This window comes from Echiichthys vipera (assembly GCF_963691815.1).
Source record: "Echiichthys vipera genome assembly, chromosome: 4".
In the NCBI taxonomy this organism is placed as follows: domain Eukaryota; kingdom Metazoa; phylum Chordata; class Actinopteri; order Perciformes; family Trachinidae; genus Echiichthys; species Echiichthys vipera.
Genome location: NC_139829.1, coordinates 21,451,275 through 21,470,423, shown reverse-complemented (window position 1 = coordinate 21,470,423; position 19,149 = coordinate 21,451,275). Strand labels below are relative to the sequence as shown.

General features: G+C 41.9%; 2 protein-coding genes across 3 annotated transcripts; one reads left to right on the top strand and one right to left on the bottom strand.

Annotated features, from left to right (window-relative positions):
- Positions 1-318: 318 nt before the first annotated feature.
- Positions 319-12,238, top strand: cmya5 (cardiomyopathy associated 5). Its single transcript, XM_083912505.1, has 14 exons — positions 319-542; positions 1,422-2,067; positions 2,488-5,358; positions 7,335-7,430; positions 7,580-7,798; positions 7,901-7,923; positions 8,110-8,228; positions 8,840-8,974; positions 9,178-9,324; positions 9,517-9,664; positions 10,174-10,307; positions 10,417-10,534; positions 10,962-11,138; positions 11,221-12,238. Exons 1-14 carry the CDS (start codon positions 427-429, stop codon positions 11,471-11,473), a joined length of 5,202 nt encoding a protein of 1,733 aa, XP_083768631.1. The 5' UTR covers positions 319-426; the 3' UTR covers positions 11,474-12,238.
- Positions 12,239-13,360: 1,122 nt separating this feature from the next.
- Positions 13,361-18,632, bottom strand: mtx3 (metaxin 3; the record flags this gene model as incomplete). 2 transcript variants are annotated; one of them, XM_083913229.1, is made up of 9 exons in its annotated part: positions 13,361-14,759; positions 14,935-15,023; positions 15,281-15,438; positions 15,817-15,893; positions 15,996-16,178; positions 16,293-16,385; positions 16,503-16,579; positions 16,969-17,038; positions 18,540-18,632. In XM_083913229.1, 9 exons carry the CDS (start codon positions 18,630-18,632, stop codon positions 14,664-14,666), a joined length of 936 nt encoding a protein of 311 aa, XP_083769355.1. In that variant the 3' UTR covers positions 13,361-14,663. The 2 variants fall into 2 exon arrangements, with proteins under 2 accessions (XP_083769355.1, XP_083769356.1); XM_083913230.1 differs by lacking the exon at positions 14,935-15,023.
- Positions 18,633-19,149: the final 517 nt, after the last annotated feature.

Sequence of the window (19,149 nt, the reverse complement as noted above, 5' to 3'; positions counted from 1 at the left end):
TTTCAGCACATGGCCTATATTTAACTCAGCAGGGGGGATTTTGATCTTAAAGTCACACTGACTTATTCAGCTGGAACAGACCACGATAATGGTGATTTCCCCAAATCTATCACAATTGTTTCACAAGAAGATTCAAAATCTGACTACTTCATAGGTTAAGTGCACTGACAACAAACTCTGAGACCCGGTGAGATCTTCCTTCTGTCACCGCTCGCTTCTCTAGCTACGCTCCCCTCTTTCCATTCCCCACTCCGTCTATTTCGGTCCCTGGCTGAGTCAGATGGACTGCTCCCAACTTAGAATGACACAAACAGGCAGAGCAACTCTCTCAAAATCAGAGTGGCTGAAAACATCAAGGGGACTTGAAAATACACAGAAAAACAACATCTGGGGCTGCACAAGGGAGAGCTGGAAAATATCACCAAGATGGAGGAGTGTGGGAGTCTGGACTCGGAGATGACTGAGCTGCAGGAGATTCAGAGTGAGGCTTCAGAGGTCATCAGCCAGGACGATGAAGACGAGGTGGAGGAACTGCAGAACAGGTGCTTCACACTGGGTCTTACAAGTTGAATAACCTATACTGTGGCTCAGTGTATTGTGTTTAGTGGTGTCTTTTCTGCTTGGAGATCTCACCGTGAAATGTCTTGAATGGAGTCCATGAGAAACTACTTGTTTCTGGCCTTTCTAGCTCAAATAATAGATTTTTGCTTTCAAAGAGAAGTCTTATGTCTGTCAGGAGAGCGTGACTGGAAGAGTGTATCCAAGTGACACAAAGCCATTCATTTCATTTAATATATCAAATGATCATCTGTCCTTCAGCTTATACAAGGAATTGTCAGTGTGGCACTGCAGGCAGCTAATATTTGATATTACCGGCCCATACTTTACATCTCATTTATCAGGTTTCATGTCGGGTGTTCTAGTTTTCCTTGCCATGTCATAAATAGTAGAAGACACCGATATGTTGGCTGTATCTGGGAAGGCCAGGCATCTCTTCTCTAATATCACATGAATGACGCTTTGGGACGTCACCTTGCTGTAACCCTGCAGGGGCTGATCTGTATTGATAGCAGAAGGGACAGCCCACAGAGCATTTGATCATTACTTTTTAGCTCATTACTCACATTAGCATCCTGGCACCGGACACCTGGTCTAATGCTGGAGATCTACACCTCTCAAGATATCATCTTGAGAGTAGTTCAGCGGGTGTTATCATGTTTTCAGGTTAGATTTGCTAAGTTGCCTTAGGTGCAAAACGTGACTTGGTGTTGGTGTTTTTCATACTGACACGCTTTGATTTGATTCATTAGTTTGTTCTCTGCTTGCATTTCCATGAGCTTTGCCAAAAGGCTCTTCTCTTGCAGGATGTTTAGTCATGCTCTGCTCTCCCCCTTCTAACTGTCCATTTCTCTCTCTCCCAGTCTGCGAGAGGCTGTCCAGGACCAGTCTGTGAAACCTAAATTTCAGTGCCTGATGGTGGATCCATCGTTCTCCATGGTAACTGTTCAGAGCGAGGACAGCGGTATTGTTTGGGAGACGGCCTCTAGCCGCTGCTCTACCCCCTGGGCCTCTGAGACCAGCTCCATCTCTGAAGCCTACAGCATGGAGGGCCCTGGAGCCGCAGGAAAGATCACCATTGTCTTTGACGAGGAGAAAATAGTCCGCAGGAGGACGAGGTCTGGAGGAAGGAGCAGCAGGCTGGGGGACAGGCTGAGCCGACCTGGTAGTTCAAGATCGGCTTCAGTCCTGGGAGCGGAGAGACCGGAGATGGCAGAGGTTTCTCTTCCCAATATCAAACAGGAGAAAACCCAAACAGAGCCAGACTTAGAGGAAATCAAAAACAAAGATCAGCAGCTGTTTAGTTTGATTTCAGAGGGTTATGAGATTCTCAACATCAGAGTCCCCTCCAAACTTCCCACTGTGGACGAGGAAGAGAGCACAGAGTTGCAGGACAATTTGTCTTATTTAGACCAGACTCCTAAGATCAGGTCCCGAAACCACCATGATTGGACACTGCAACAGAATCATGTCCTGCCAGAGGAGGGGGAAATACTGGATCACCAAGAGGTATTTACTGGTTTATCTGATGGATTTGAGTGATTTTTTATACTATCCTGTTTTTAACCCTCTTTAACACTAGTTTTGGATTCATTTGTCTTTTTCTGCCATTCGCATGAAATTAATATATTAATTTGTCTAGCAAAATGCTGTGTTGAACACATCATTGTCTTCTAAACATTGACTTGCTGATTTTGATTTGATATTAAACATCTTGCTGTGAGTTGAAACTAGTGATTGAGATGATAAACTCATATGGAAAGTTTACTGAGGTAATAAATCAAGTGAGAAGTAAGGACATTTTTTATTAACTTCACAGACTTCTCTCTGAAAAGAGGTGGAGTCGGTCAGTGGCAACCAGTCGAGCCACTGCTTTGAAAACCTAACCGTCCTCTAAACATTGACTTTCTGATTTTGATTTTTCCTCAGCCCTCAAAGCAAGACTCTTCTGAGCCGTCAGCGGACACAGAGCTCAGACACACACCCACTCAGAAAGAAAGCACTGCCGACATAGACTACTTTGAGAAGTTTACATTGGTTGATGTGGTGGTTCCTGGGGAACAAGCTCCAGAGTTGCAGGATGAGGCAGAACAGCCTGCAGCGAAGCCCCAAGTAGAGGAGCAAAAGCTGGCTAAAGAGACAGCCACAGACAGCCCCTTCGCATCAGAGGACTCCTTTGTCTTTGTTACAGATGTGGAGATAGTCGGGGAACATCTGGATGAGGTCTTCTACGGAGAAGGAGCTCCTGCTGATGCACTGCAGCATAGAGAAGACGATGAAGCAGAGGGCGGGAAGAGAATGAGACGAGAGAGTCAGAAGTTGAATGGTTCGGTGTTGTTTGGGAGTGAAGAGACCATCCTCACGCCCATTTTTCTCTCCCCTGGACCCCCTAAGATCATTGATCAAATCCTACTTGATGAGCCCACCGCCATGTCCTTCATGTACTCAGACCTTTATGAGGACGCAGTAGGCGAGAGGACGAAGAGCGACGGGGAACACTCTGAGGCAGAGAGCGTGGCCTCTGAGAAGACTTACAGGAGACGTTTGTCAGATTCAGAGGAGGCAGACGGGTACCTGGAGAAGTTTATTTTGAAGGATGAAACTCCTACGGTGGAGGATCAACCAGAGTCAGTGGAGGATAAGAGGAAGGGGAGGATGATGTGGTCACAGAGTCAGTTTGACACGACCGGATGTCTCACAAGAGCGGTCAGAGAAGAAGAGGAGGACAAGACAGAGGAACCGAAGACACAGGAGGTCAGTGTTGGAGACGGGAGGGAAGACTTACAATCATCAGCGTTTGAAGAGAAAAAAGGAATAGTTACAGAGACAGAAAAGGAGAAAAAACAACTCCCCATGGCAACTGAAGAGCGGGCCTTCAGAGAAGCCTCAGAAGAATCAATTCAGGAGTCTAAACTGGGAAAGGGTCAGGTGGAGGATCAGGAGGTGAAACATGAGCTAATGACTGCTTCTCCTGAGAGCAGCACTGATGAACCACTTCCTGAAACTCAGCAAGTGGACAGTAAAGTAGAGAAAACAGAGGAGAGTGAAGAGCATCGAGTGGAAGTGGCAGCAACAACTAGAAATTTTGAAACTGAGCAGCCATGTCAGGCGCAAGCGGCGGTAGAAAAAGCATCGCAGGTAGTTGCAAATGCTCCGGAGGAGACAGCCGCGGTAGCACCTGTAAGCAGTGAGGTGCCTCACATCATCACTGAGAAGAGTTTATGTGAGGAGGCAGCTACTGACACTACGACAGTGGCTGCTGATGAGAAAGTACTAATCGAGGCCACAGCAGAGGCTGAAGTGAAACAACCTGAGGCGGAAAGAGAGGAAATGCTCACCTTTACTGAAATAGAGACATCAGCTGAAACATCTGTGCATGAGGAAAAAGAAGAAGCCGCGGAAGTTGTTCCTGAAGATGTCGCACCTGTCGAGGTCACCACTGACTGTGATTCTGCAGTCCATGCATCAGTGGAGGTAACTGAAAAAGCAGTGGATGAAAAAGAGATCCAAACTAAAGTTCAGATTGATCTTCAGGAGGTAACAAGCGTCAAGACAACAGATTTTCAAAGAGCTAAAGGAGAGGAAGAATGCGGCACTCTAACAGAGGAAACTACAGTTGAGTCTCCTGGATTTATTACTGAAGCTGGTCAGGAGGTAGAGGTTAAAGCTGAGATTGCAAGTGAGGTAACCAAACCTGCGATGACAGAAGCAGTCGAGACGGATTCAAATAAGAAACAGCATGACATTCTTGAGTCCGAGCAGTATCAACAAGAGGAACTGGTAACTGTCAGCGAGTTGATAACTGAAGATAAAACACCCACAGAGGACACTGGGACTTTTCCTCAGGAGATGGTGAACGTGGGTGATGAGTTAATCCTCCTCGTCCCCAAAGGGCAAGCTGTAGAGATGGACATAGAGATCAGTCAGTCGTCAGAGAAGACTACAGGTGATACAGTAGCTCTCTCTGAACCTGACAGCACATGTGAACATCTCATGGCAACTGCACCTACCACAACATGCCCAGAGACTCTTCAGGCACCAGCAGAAGAAACAATGACTGAACCTCAACTGGAAGTAATGCCAGAAGTTGTTCTAAAGGAAGAAGCACTACCCAGAAACGAGTTCGAGAGTAGGTACTCACCTCTAGCACCTGTGGAGGTGGCCAACGTAGAGGAGCAGAGGATGGAGTGGGATATAGAAGAAAATGAGGGCGTCTTTTCCCCTCTGAGGAGCTTTACTCCCCAGGAGGATTTGTCCGGGCTACACAGAGAGGATATCGTGTCAGAAGCAGCAGATGTAGAACAAAAAGTGAAGATGCACCAGCTAGAAGATGCCCCAGAAACAAATGTTGCAAAAGAGGATTTTATTCTAGAGATTGATCTGCGGAGAGAGGATGTGGAACAAAAGATAAAGCGAGATGAGGCAGTTGCAGAGGCTCCAGAGGTGACCCTTGAGGAGTTTGAATATGAGATCATATCTAAACAGGATGTGAAAGAGATGCCAGAACCTGAAAAACAAAGAGATGCAGAGGAACCAAAACCTGAGTCAAGTCAGGAGAGGGAAGAGAGGATGGAGATGGAGGAGAAAGTCTTTGATCTGTCCGCAGAAGAAGAGCTTGAGGCTGACTACGAAATCATCGACGCAGAGGAGGAGGCTGAGGCCCGCCTGGCCGCTGAGCTGCAGGGGATGGACTGGTTCTGTCTCACTTGTGGGTGTCTGCTGTCAGAGGACGACTTTGTGTCTGGAGAGCATCGCAGCCACGAGGTTACTGCTGTGGACCAAGCCTACGAGGAAATCAAGGTAATGGACTGTGTGGAGGATACATGAGAGGTGTTGATTAAACAGCTTGGTCATTTTCAGGGGCTACAGTTTGTTGCACCATTGTATTGTATGGCGTTATACTGACAGGTGTTTCTTATTATTATTCTTATTATTTTGTTCAGTCCATTTATATCAATGGGGCTAAAGACAGACAGACACAGCAGCAGTCCTCCTGTCTGATGGCATGCTGTAATCAAATCTTGATATACTTTACCAGCATTATTACAACACACGTTTATGATCACACACACTTTACTGGCATTAGTTTAGTATAATAAAAATTAGCCGGCTATCCCTTTATTATTCATGCTGGCAGGTTGCGTGCTCTCAGGCTTCGGCGAAGCACATTGAAGCGGTGTGATGTAATGCTCTGTTTTGATCTGTGGAAAGGTCCCGTGTGACATCATCAAGTGGAGACGATATGTGATCTGTTCACAATCCTTCGCTGTCCCTATGGGTCAGCACAGGGTTAGCTATCTGCTTTTTAAAAACATCTTTATTAGTGTTAATGATACTTTGACTTGCAGTTTTCCACAAAGCCACCTTTATTGTATTTGACCTGCAACTTCATACCTCACTTCATTCTCCAGGAGAGACAATATTCATTTTTCAGTAGTTTTTTTCTGTAATCTGTGCTGGTACATCGGACAACACGGGTGAAGACACATTTGTGTGATAAACAATCACAGTAAAGTATCTGGTATCTAAATCAAAGGAAAGCTGGAACAAACTGAGCATGATCAAATGTCATTTCCAGATGATATTCGAACCTGGTCTGTAAATAAGACAAAGATCAAAGCTATGATGCAAGTCTGACTTCAGCACCAAGACGTGCGGTCTATTCAGATACTCCGCAGAGGGAAAAATCAATCCAAGTTCACCAAAACAACTTTGAAAAAACCGTACCCAGTCCAGTTCTTTGAGCCAGAATGTGCAACACCTCTTCAGATGTGTGCAAGTATACTCACACATCTTTCCTCGCGCACATACACACCCAAGATGTGTCCAGGTGGTGACAGGGGATTGCCACCGGTCTTCCTCCTAGAATATCCTCCCTGATGATTCCTCTTAAAGCAGCAGGAGGCAACATTTCATCTAAAGTTTAACATGTTTTCAAGGTCTAAATAATAACTACGGTGGTATTTGCGATAAATGTTAAGACAAATTCGGTGCAGTTTTAATGTCATAACCTGCACTGAACATTGTTTTTCTCTAAGGATGTTTTTTTTTCCTCAAATCTGTCTCAAGACAATACTCAAATGCCAATATGTACAGTTCAGGAGTTATTCTGCACTGTAATTGTTCCTGCTCTCTACACAGGATATGAAAAAAATCCTTCTGAATGTTATTCCAATGACTGGTGACAAAATCCAGTCCTCATTCTGAGTAAAAATGCACAGGTCCAACTGAAATTGTGACGATTCGGCAGTCAGAGTTAGCCAAATCAGATCAGTATCTTACAACATTACAGTCTTTTGAGTATGAAGGCTCATATTGGCTTCAGCTGAACTTTACAATGCATTTTTCCAGGGCACTGCAGATTTAGTTTGTCATCTTCTCCATTGGAGATGCGTTAGGAAGCTCTCTTCATATTGTGAGTAGAGCAGAGCAGAAATAATTGCAACAACTCGTAGCTTTTTATATATACAGTGTATATATATACTGGGAGACAAATTAGAGAACAAATTATAAATACTGTTGTTTTTTATTGTTCAGAATTTGATTTGAATTGATGTTGGTCCATTCTTCTTCCACAGTTTGGTAACTCTAGTAGGTTTTATTAGCCATTACTTTGTTGCCGAGGATTTTCCAGAGGTTTTTTTTTGTTGTTCTCTAGTTTTGATCTCAGGGGTATATATGGACATGTGAGTATTCTTCTGAGTTATTTTAATCCCAGCTGGATCTTGTTGTCAGAGGCTTTGGGATATAAACGCGATATTTGTGTGTTTTATCAGGAGAGGCTGAGTGACTGGATCTCAGAGCTTCAGGAGAGGTCAGAGAACATTGAGGACTTGGTTTCTGAGCTCGAACTGGCCTACAACTCTGTAGAGGTAAAAACAATCTGACTTCACATTAATATTGGACAATACCTCTTTTTAATGTTTGCCTTTAGATCAGTGTATACAAAACACTGTCATCAAGTGACCTGATACGCACTATTTCATTCATATTTGTGAATACAATATCTCCTTTTGACCAGGACCAGTGCGTGGAGAGTGAGGCAGCAATGCGGGTGCAGAATGAGGAGATGATGGCTCTGGTGATGGAGCAGTACAACAACATGTCTGTCAGCATGGAAGAGGAGAAAAAGGCCAAGCTGGAGCAGCTATATGACCAGATTGTCTCCTTCCAGGAGAGCATCGACTCCGCCAAGGCCACTCTGGAGACCACGGCCAGAGAGGCTGAGACTGACGCACGGGTGAGTCCTGAGGCTTATTGAGCAGTGGTGTCATATTGTGCCAATGATCAGGGTTTACATGACATATGTGATAAATCCCTCTTCAATCTGTTCTCCCACCAGTCTCCTGAAGACATTCATGCAAGGTAATGTGATTTCTGTGAATGGAGTGTGAGCTACTTTCGTTGAATCTAGAATTTTATAGTGATTACCACCACAGTTTGCTGCTTGACCTATAGAGCTATTAACTTTGATCTGCTCAGTGTAGAAAATACATTTTTTTTACACTGATCTGTGGCTAAAGGCTAAATGCGCTGTGGTTGTGTGGTCAGTCTTAATGCAGCTCTGGACTCAGCCATGTCACTTGAGCTGGGTCCCAAGGGACTGCTGGTGTTTGAGGATTACGCCAAGGGAAACACTTCCAGCTCAGCACAGCGCAAGGGAATCCCAGGTAGGTCTGATGTAAACATATCTTTGCAGATAAACCCGACATCGACAAGAAGTAGTGTGCCATGTGCATATATCCCACGCCCTTAAGTAGCATACTTCCGTGTGTTAAAAGCATTATTTAAGTATACAAAGGTTTTTGCAAGTTTACTTTTACTTTTTCAGCTAAATTAAAACTATATTTAACATGTATGTTTTTAGAGTGTTCTTCCAAATAAATGTCATAAGTTCAACTTCAGTGTAATAAATATAAATATATATAAACATATATATATATATATATAGGATATTTCAGTATATTTATAAAAAGTATATTGTAAATACTAAATTGTATTTACATATAGCTGTAATTTGGTGTACTTATGGAAAGTAAGTACTTTTTAATACAACATTACAAATTCTTCATGCTTTTTATTAAAGTGTACTTTAAAGTTTTGTTTTTCTCATAATTGAAGTGCAATTTGTTATGAAACAGAAGCACTCCTGGACTGTACTATAACTGTACTTAGTACATTTTTTCTTCTTACATCTACAGTAGATGTATTGGAGCATAATATGTTTTGTCCTGGGATGTGGCAGTTATGGATCTTGTATGTCTCCTGGTCTGTGCCTCAGTGCCTCAGAGGCCGACGCTCCAGCCTCAGGAGCAAGGCTCAGCCACGAGCGCCAGTGTCACAGTTTACTGGAAGGTCAACGCTGGAGATATTATAGACTGCTTCCAGGTCTACTGCATGGAGGATCCACAAGGAGGTAAATACTTACGACACATCTTATTTTTCTAACCACCGTCTATTTCAGATAAATTGAAAATTAGAAGTGCAATTTATTCAGATTTTTTGTTCATTTAGAATCAGTCCTTTTCCACAAATGCAGATTATATAGCATATTATCTTGTTAAATACCTACATACTGTATAAACACAGTGCATATGTTGCGGCTGCTGTTGTTCACAGCTGTGTCAGAGGAGTACCGTGTGACAGTGAAGGAGAGTTATTGTGTCCTGGAGGAGCTGGAGCCTGATAAGGCCTACAAGGTTTGGGTGATGGCTGTCAACTACACAGGCTGCTCTCTGCCCAGCGAGAGACTCACCTTCAGAACCGGTCAGTCCACTCACTGGAGCTGAAGTTAAAACAATACAACAACCTTGTCTGATAAAACTGGAAACTATCATTTCATTCTTTACTGGCATTGTGAAGAGAGTTCAGATTGGGTTTTTTTTTCAGTATCTACATTTCGGGGGGTCTGAAAGTGAATTTGAAACTATTATTGACATGTTGTTTTCTTTGTGGCAGCTCCACCAGTGCCAGTGATTGACACAGAGCGCTGTACTGTCATGTGGGATTCTGCCACGCTGCGATGGAGCTCAGAAAATCAGACTCCCCAACAGAATTACACCCTGGAGTACTGTCGCCAGTATGAACTAGAGGGGGAGGGGCTCAGGTGGGTGTTTGTTTTTAAACAGATAGGAATACAAGTCAAGTTGGTTCAAAGGTCCCATATTATGCTCATTTTTCATACTTCGTATGGATAGATTCATCTGGACCAACAGGAAAATAAATTTGTTTCTGAGACTTACTGTTCAAAAGTTAAAGGTCAAAATGTAAAGTTTGTTGTTATAGCGCCGCCATCTGGCCAAATTGCACCAAACACAGTGCTCGTCATTGGGTCCTCAGCAGTACACCTGCCAAGTGTGAAGTGGATCGGATGAGCGTTTCTTGAGATATGCATATTACACACACAGGAACAGATGGACGGACAGAGATTCCTTGCTTTTTTGTTAGATATGGGTCCTTTAAAACAAACTGTACACACCTCTGACATTAAACTGTAAATGCTTAATTATATTTGCCTAAACTAGCTGGACAAAAATCTACAGTAAAACATTTTATACACAAAGGTTTGTTCTATGTTTGCTTGTATATATGTATGTGTGTGTGACATACTCCTAGGTCCATCTCAGGTATCAAAAGCTGTGAACAGAGGGTTCTCCTGCAGCCCAGAGAAAATTATCTGTTTTACATCAAAGCTGTGAATGAGTCTGGAGCCAGCGAACAGAGCGAGGCTGCCCTCATTTCCACCAAAGGTAACAAACACTCACTCAAACTGTGTTCGTACATTACACACACATACAAAGACAGAATTCCTGTATTTTCCTTTATGTTATTATCTGTTACCTGTTACTGTTTTTTTAGGGACAAGGTTCCACCTGCTGAAAGCCTCAGCTCATCCTGCTCTTGAGCTGTCTGTGGACCGGACCACCCTGCACTACTCTCAGGACACGCATGAAAACACGCCATCTGCAGACAAACAGTGAGTTTCACACAGATCTGACCACTCGCCCACTTGTGACTGTTTAGAATGATAAGAAAAGAAATGCCACAACATTTGTTCAGTTTGGTCTAAAGTCTTGAAAGCTGGTACAGACTTACTTTGGGGAAGTACATTACTCATTTTAGTAACTTTAGTAATGTTTCGTACAGTACAGGATTTTTTTTAACGAGGAGAAACTAAGAGATTTTTACACTGCATATGTGTCCATGTGATAGATACCAAACACTTGACTGTAGTCTTTGTAGTTTCTAAGATCTCATCTGAAAAATATCAGATTTGCCCGATTTTGAAAATCAAATTTGTGCTTAGGAAAGCTCAGACAACACCAAATTAAAATTGAAAGTTCAGCCATTGCCGGCAAGTGGGTGTAAGAACATGTGTAAACCAGAGTTTGCGTGTTTTCTAGGTGTCCATCCATCCTGGGTGAGTTGTTGCCGGCACAAGGCCATTACTACTGGGAGACCCTGGTGTCAGGAAGCACAGCCTACAGGCTTGGAGTGGCATACAGCACAGCCAATAGAAACAGCCCACTGGGCGAAAACAGCCTGTCGTGGTGTTTGCAGTGTATCCCTACACCATCAGGGTACGCATAAAGCATTTCCATCCATTCACTGCACTGCCCATTACTGTTCTGGTGTAAACCCTCCTTTTCTTCGTTTGTCCAGCTGCAGGTATCAGCTGCTCCACAGTGACGTTCAGTCCACCGTGTTTGTAATTGAGATGCCTGAGCGGGTGGGTACCCTCCTGGATTACCAGCTTGGTCGTTTATCTTTCTACAACGCCCAAAGTGGTCAGTTGTTAGGCACTTTCCGCCAGTGCTTCACCCAGCCGTTCCACCCTGCTCTGGCCCTGGAGATGCCGGGCAGCCTGGAGGTCAGCATGGTGCCGGAGGTGCCAGAGTTTACCAAGGACAGCTAGCTCACACACTGAGGAGCCTACAGTTCATGTTGGACAGAAATTGTATGAGAACGATCTCATTGCGTAATGATTGAGATGGTCATTATTGAATAATTGAGGAACCTGCAGGTATGACAGGATATCAAATATACTGATATCAACAGTGAAGGCAGAAGACATACTGGGCCCCATTCTTTTGAAGAGGCCTGATTGATGGGTTTGTGGGTTTTTAGTGAGATCAAACCTAATCAATATAGTGCAGGTTTTCAACATGTATCTCTTTTGTTAGCAGCAATGAAAATGTCTTGTAAATACCGAAAAACAAAGGCAGTGAAAATGAATGATGACGGTGTGAAATACAACTGGAGTGAAATGAAGTGCCTTGGATTTTTTTTCACAGGTTTCTTGTGTTTTGTTTCATCAATGGAGAAGTGAAATGTAAATCTGACCATAACGTATGCTAATATGATTTGTACTGTTCTGTAGATGCTCATTGATTTACTCATGTTAAGTTTTCTCCTCTTTATTTAAACCGTTACTGCGTGTAAAAGGTTTGACTGCATTTTGAAGTCAAGCACACACTGTATTGTTACTGAGAAAAACAATGGTCAAAGACGTTTGTCAACACAAAGTTTAGACACTGATTTTATTACTCTGAGAAACATACTGTGGCACTTTTGAACTGTATTTCGTATTGTGAATTTGTGTAAATAACCTTTGTAATCAGATGTGTTATATTTTGTTATGTGCGACTTGCAGCGAGTGGAGATTAATTGTTTTCCTCTCTTTGTCTTGTTAACTGATTTCACGCCTGAGCTGAATGAACATGTTTATTTTTCTATTTGCACAACTGGACTGATTTGTTTTCAGCTCTTTGGCTTTCTCAGAGGAATTCAACACTAGATGGCCTCAGTACTCTTTAAGTGTAACGTTGGCTCAAAATCAGGCCTAAATCCATTTCTGCCAACAATCCTAACACCTTCTGTAAAACTCTATCATGCACTTGGATGTCCGGATTGCTTTTAATGATTTACAGCTACTGCAATTTTGGGAGCCATACATGGTTCTCTAGAGGACATGTCATTTGACAAATATTGCAGAACTATTTTTACAGACACTTGTATCTTTCCCCCCCTTATTTCTGACACCTTTCCTCGTTTCTGGGGAAAAATGTTGAGAAGAAACTAAAAGGAAGAAGAGGGGTGTGAGGCAAACAAGCTTCTGGCTTCCATGTGATCTGTTTGACTGCTGAAGGACAACTATTTGAAAAGTGACTTGGTTTGCTCTTTGACACTATTAGATATGATTAAATATACAAACATACATTTTTCTAACTCAGAAAAATAGCAGAACATCAGTGACTTTAAATCACTGCAATTGAAAAGATCTCTGTTATTTTCCCCCCTTTACCCCACCTCAACAGCCAGCCAGGAGAGTCCTCAGCAGAAGCCTCCCCCTTACGTGACCGATGACTTCCACAATATCTGATGTCAAGTATGCATCATGTCCTTTCAGCTTAATGACTCTCGTTTTTTCCACTTCTAAAGCCAAAACCAAAACAAAGAGCTCACTATCCTCCTAACTTCTTAATCAATCACACAATAAGGATGGTGGGCATGGGTGAAATCTTCTGTAATTATTACTGAAAAAACAGTTCCCCCTACAGCAAGTTCAGAAGATGAAAGAAACGTCTACAACATCTTTTAAAGCACAAACCAGGCTCCAGTTGACTGTTTATCGGCACACTGAGTCAAATTATATTATATGTTTATTTCACTTAGGAAAAAGAAAAACAGTGGTCATGGTTGGATTATCCTATTTTTATTTCAATAAAATGATAACAGTTGTTACAAACCATCCAGTGAGAATGAGCAACAGTAACAGAAATGACAAATATAATATGTGGCAATGTATCAAAGGAAACCGTTAAGATTTTGACGATTGCACAAAGACACCAGCAGTCATAAAGGCACACTGCACCCATACGGTTCTCACAAGCCTGTTTGTTGTCAACAACATTTTATAACGGACACACACAGACATACTTTGGGCAAGTACACACACACAAACACACTCGTTTTTGTTTCAGGATACGGTGCTTTAAAGGGAATGTAACCATAAAGTGAGTTTATTTTTGGAAGTTGCAAGAGTATCTTCAAAATAATTTTAGACTAAGACACAGGGAAATCATGAAAGTAATGGCATGGTAAAGCATAGTTCAATGATGTATAAGCTTTGAGGATATTGACAAAACATGACAGTAAAACAAAAAAACCCAGTGGCAATGAATTTCCAGTTTCAGAAATTCAGAAAGTTAAAATAAGGCAACGGGAGGGGGAAAAAAAAGCAACTAATGAGACATTCCCAAATGGGACAGACACTTCAGTTTAAACAAGGTCACTGTTACATAGGCACAGCAAATGAGAACACAGCAGAAAAATGAATGTTGTGCAAGACAGGTTGTGGAAAACCATGGCAACAACAGCCAGTGGATCGTTAATGACAGAACAGATTGCATAACAAAGAAACTATAATTGAAAGACACACTGGTTCATGATCGTCCTTGGGAAGACTCTCTCACACACAAACACACATTAGTCCCACATATTTTGCATGAATAAGTTAACACAGTGTGCATAAATTACCTCCATGTATCTATCAAAAAGGAGGGAAGAAGCTGATCAGCCCTATTATGCATTTCAATCATGAAAATATTTACAACTATACAGGCTATACAAAGCAGAGGTGAGAGCAAAGCAAAATAAGAAATTGGATATTCCCGTTAACCATAACTGCATACATACTGCACATTACACAAATTTAAATTAGAATTTGAAGAACATTTTTACAGTGGATCTGAGTAAGGACTTGTGCCTGTGGACTTTTCATTTCCTTCAGCTTCACTTTTCTGTGTCTTTCTCGTTAAACACCACTTCATAGCATTCCATCCATAACCACAAACATGCGCTCAACCTTTTTAAAAACCTCATACGTGCACTTTTCCATCTCTTTTAGATCAACATCTTTGAAATCTATCATCATTATGTTTCTTTAAAATAGTCTCTTTAATAATTAATAGGCTATTTTCCATTCAAACTATTAGTTCAGCTTTTTATTTTAGGATGTTGAGTCAGATTCAGAACTGCACCTTTCATCTACAGGCTGTTCCTCCTCCGCTCGTAAGGCTGGATCAGGGCTGATGGGTCAGGGGTTAGGCTGGAGTGGAGCTCTTCTCATTGGCCAGACTGGGTTTGGGGTCTGGTCTGTGGGGTTTGTGCTGAGGGCTGCTGCGGAGGTTGTCATCCATCTACAGTACAGGGTGCCAAGTTTAGTTAGAGCACATGTGCACAAGCAGAGAATAATATGACAATGACTCACTAAGAGACACTATATACTGTATACTTCTAGTACAGCTGGAACTGTACCTGCCAAATGCAACCATGAACCCATGCAAAGAGACGATAAAAGGAAAGCAGAAGCACCTTCTCTATCAAGTTGGACTCTTTGTTTACAAGCTGAGTTAGTTTCTGGAGGTTGGCATCCATTGTTTCTTGAACAGGTGGGGGAGGACCTGGAGAGAAATGACGTAAGGGGACACCCACAGAAGATAGCAGAGACTCAGTGGAAGAGGAGCAGTGTTAGCTCAAAAATGGAGCAGATACAAGGAGCAAACATGCAGCGAAACAAAGATGTGAGGAAAAGGAAAACGCTGATGTTAGTTGTGCGCTTGTGTTATTTAAAAACCTCTCCTGCGTCTTTGAGTGTGGATTTCACCAAGCTGAAGCCCCCTAAGAGAGCAAGTATTTCCAGTGTGCGCAGTGATCTTACAAGAGTGGTCCGAGCTGAAGTAGACTGCGAGGATGGTGTCACAGAAGCTTGTGAGGTTATCCAGCTGTCTGAGGTGGCTCTGCAGAGGGCTACTGGGCAGACTGGCTTTGTAAATTGGAGCCACAAAACCAAACACAAAGGCGTCCAGACTGGTCGGCCTAAAAACACAAATAAGACAAGCAATATAGGGCTATGAGACATGAAAGGTATTTCTCATACTGTCAGTGTTTTATAAATCCAATATAACAATGAATAATTTTCTCTAAATTAACACTAAAAAGCATTTTCTAAGTAAGTTTCCCATTCCCTCTAATGTGCTGAACATCAGCCGGAAAACTTGACATGTGGTTTAATATACTTAAAGAAAAATCCCAATCCATTGGCTTATTGTGATCAACTGTAATCAAATAGCCAAATGAGAAAAACACAGACTTCAGTTCCAGCCCCAATTTTTCTGGCTTTTTCATTTTTCCGATGGCTTTGCACCTGCATGTGCTATACATATGTGGTCCTTCAAATGACATTAAAGAACTCACGAGTTGCCAAAGAAGTAGTTTGCGGTTCCCAGTCTGTAGGAGAGGAGATTCAGGCACTCTTTAGCATCACTGTAGATCTGAGGCGGACAGCGAGACAGATGCGAAAAAGAGAACTTTGCAGTCACAACAACACAGTCAACACAACAGGTGACTGATGAATCAGACAAGTTAATATTTACCTTTCCCTCCACCTCAGTGATTTTGTGCAGCGGCGCCTCTCCTTTTGTTAGAAGAATACGGGAGAGGGCGGTGTTGGCTTGGCGAATAGGGACGAGAAAGTTAAGAGGGAATGGCGAGCGCGAAGCAAACCATGGCCGTGTCAGATTTGCGTAGTTTTCTGCATCCACCCAGAAAGTGTGCAACTGTGGGACACAAACCATCACTCTAAATATAAACACAGATTATACAGTATATACAAATATACAGTTGATAGATTACTTCTTGTCAGGGAACAAGCAGAAGAAAGATGGTATTACCAGAGCTGGTCGCAGTTTCTCTTCAAGCAGAGCGATGTATGCCATGGTGTCTGCTCCTTGCCTGGCGGTCAGCTCATAGTCTGCATTAAACCTCTGTCAAAAAAAAAAAAAAAAATCACAAATATTAGAGATCTACAGAATCTGCTAAATAGTTTTGGGGATGTAAGGACCATGTGGTGCACAGTGAGCAGCCTTGGCATTCAATTTTACCTGTTTCCTCAGGAAATTGAGAATCTGTGTAGGTTCTTGAACTGCAGAGTCTCCACTTAGCAGCTCTGGGACTATCGCTGCAGGTTAGAAAGACAGGGGGAAGATATCACAATTCATGACTTCTGGTGTTGCATCTGCATTCACATGTTATTAAAGATATAATTTACTCATTTTAATCCAGGTTTGTGTCATGGCAATGGAGTTAATGTGGGAAATCAGCCGAATGTTGTGAAACGGGTCATTCGGGTGATTTTAAAAATGCATACTGTTGTAGTGTAGTGTTATTTTCAAAAGCATGCAGGAAGCTCCATATACAGTTCATAAGGATATGTTTTCCAAACTAAAATAGACTGTGTATATTTAACAAATATTCCTTCATCAACCAAATATATACATCAAGAAATCCCCATGTGGTGTCTGGACCATAATGTTACATAATTCTGGTTTATAGGAAGCTGCAGCACACCTGTTAGAGTTTGCCATGTCCAGTCTATGGGTGAAACGGTGACTTTTGCCCCAGAAAACTTGGCGTATGCCTAGAGAAAAAACAAACAAAACATACACACGTCTCTATCAAAAAGAGAAACCTTTAGTGCATCTATGATTTCAAAGTAAAATTTCTTCAGCATATAGTTTTCAGTTAGTTCCTGAGCTGTGTACAGCTCCAATGCAGAGTGTAATGCCTCAATCAAGGCTAAGTGTAGTATGATATCAATCTTGCAATGCTGCTGAATACAATCAAAGTACCCTCAGAAAAGACTCTAAATGCAGATTTAGCAAAAAGGAAACAAATTAATTTACAGAAAGAGGAAAAATAAGCAAAGCCATGAGCTGGGAAATTGAGAAAATACATCAAAAGGAAGAAAAGATTTCTGGATTCCAAGGTAAAGTGACTTCATATATATTATTTTGTCCCAAAGACCCAACAGATGTCCAGTTCACAATGATATGAAACAGAAAAAAAACAGCAAATCATCACACAGGAGGTGCTAGGACCAGAGAATATGTGTCGTAAAAATAATAAATTGGTTATTTTCTGTTGACAGACTAATCAATTAATAATCCAAGTCCTAAAATCAATGTTACACTATCAGCTGCATGGATAATAGTTCCTGATGATGCTTCCTAATACTTGGAAGGAGAGACCCCACCCCCCTCTTGTCCCTTTCCTCTTTTTTTATTTCTCTTTTTTCTGAATTACTTGAATTATTTTTGCTATTTGCTGTAGTTTTTACTCTATTTGGTTTCATTGTACATTAATTATCTACTTATGTTTTTTAATTACTTAGTTGGTTACTGTGACTACATCTGACATGGGTTGTTGGCAGGGACGCGCCGATGCACCATACAACTGGTGTACTTTTAATAACATTTATTTTTAATAACATTTATAGGATTGAATGTTCTTGTTCCTATATGCCTATGTTTCTGGCTGGTGAAAACACAAGGTACACTTATGCAAATAAGTCCAGGACTATCCCTGACAAACTCTGACACGTCATTTATAGATATTTCTATATTATACTATCTATAAACCAACACGACACATGTTCCTGGTCAGAAAATCAGCCAAGGTGTCACCCTGTGGCCAGAGTTGTACCTGCACGGATTCACTGACAGACAACATGATATCCGAGCCAGAAAACGCCTCGATGCTAATGTTTTGACATGGTTATTATGACTGCATCGGCCACCGTCGATGGCGAAAAAGAGGAACAACTTACACCCACATTTATTCAAATGTGAGCTTCAACAAGCTGACCTTGAAGGACCATATTATTACCAATAAGAGTGAGTTATGACAGCCAGCTATACACGAATGGCTAAAGTCGTCATGTTGCAGCACAGTCACGTTGCAGCACAGTTGCATAAAGCTCAAATGGAAATGTTTTATCCTGTACACCGAGCTGAAAAGCAAGTTAGCATGGAAGCTAACCAGAGATACACAGAGAAGACAAAGCAAAAGAAAACTGAGGAGAGACATTTCCTCGGGATATAATGACCGTATTATTTATAACAAGCAGACGACAACGTTACCAGAACTATCAGAGACTCGGTGTGGACAGAGGGCAGACCCCAGTCTCCTCCCCAGCATCTCAGCTCCATGGCCGCCGCCATGTTTTGATACATGCAAGGAGCAGGGAGCCGGTGACGTCACGGGGTACCTGTCATCATCTGTGTCTGCAGAGGTGAAGACATTATTTTGTATATTACTAAAGGAAACGAGTCCCTCTATTGTCAAAACTGGGCTGAAAAAAACGTTATACTTTTAAAGGATCTTTTTTAATAATGAAGGTCATATAATGTCATATGAGATGTTTCTACTAAATGAAGGATTTCCCATCAAACCCAAGGAATATAGATTTATAGTTCGGGCTAATTTAAGGCTGTAGTAATCTACAGGAGGTTATTAACCATCAACAGACACTTTACTTAGATGGAATCCAATTTATTAGTTACAAATGTACAAATTAACATATTAGAAGATGCTTTTATAGCAAAAGGGAAATAAGTCCTCATGGAAAGACTTATTGGAACTTCCTCTTCAGTGATATAAACTGGAGCAGAGATTGGCTAGAACCATTTACATTTTTCATCTCTAACCAAATTAGAGAATTACATCTCAAGCTATTACATAACATCTATC

What these genes read in the sequence shown, in the direction of transcription:
- cmya5 (XM_083912505.1), top strand. Translation starts at nt 427, where the DNA reads ATGGAGGAGTGTGGGAGTCTGGACTCGGAGATGACTGAGCTGCAGGAG. An exon ending in CCTGAAGACATTCATGCAAG is followed by an intron (nt 7,924 to 8,109) that starts GTAATGTGATTT and finishes TTGTGTGGTCAG; the next exon opens with TCTTAATGCAGCTCTGGACT. An exon ending in CATGGAGGATCCACAAGGAG is followed by an intron (nt 8,975 to 9,177) that starts GTAAATACTTAC and finishes TGTTGTTCACAG; the next exon opens with CTGTGTCAGAGGAGTACCGT.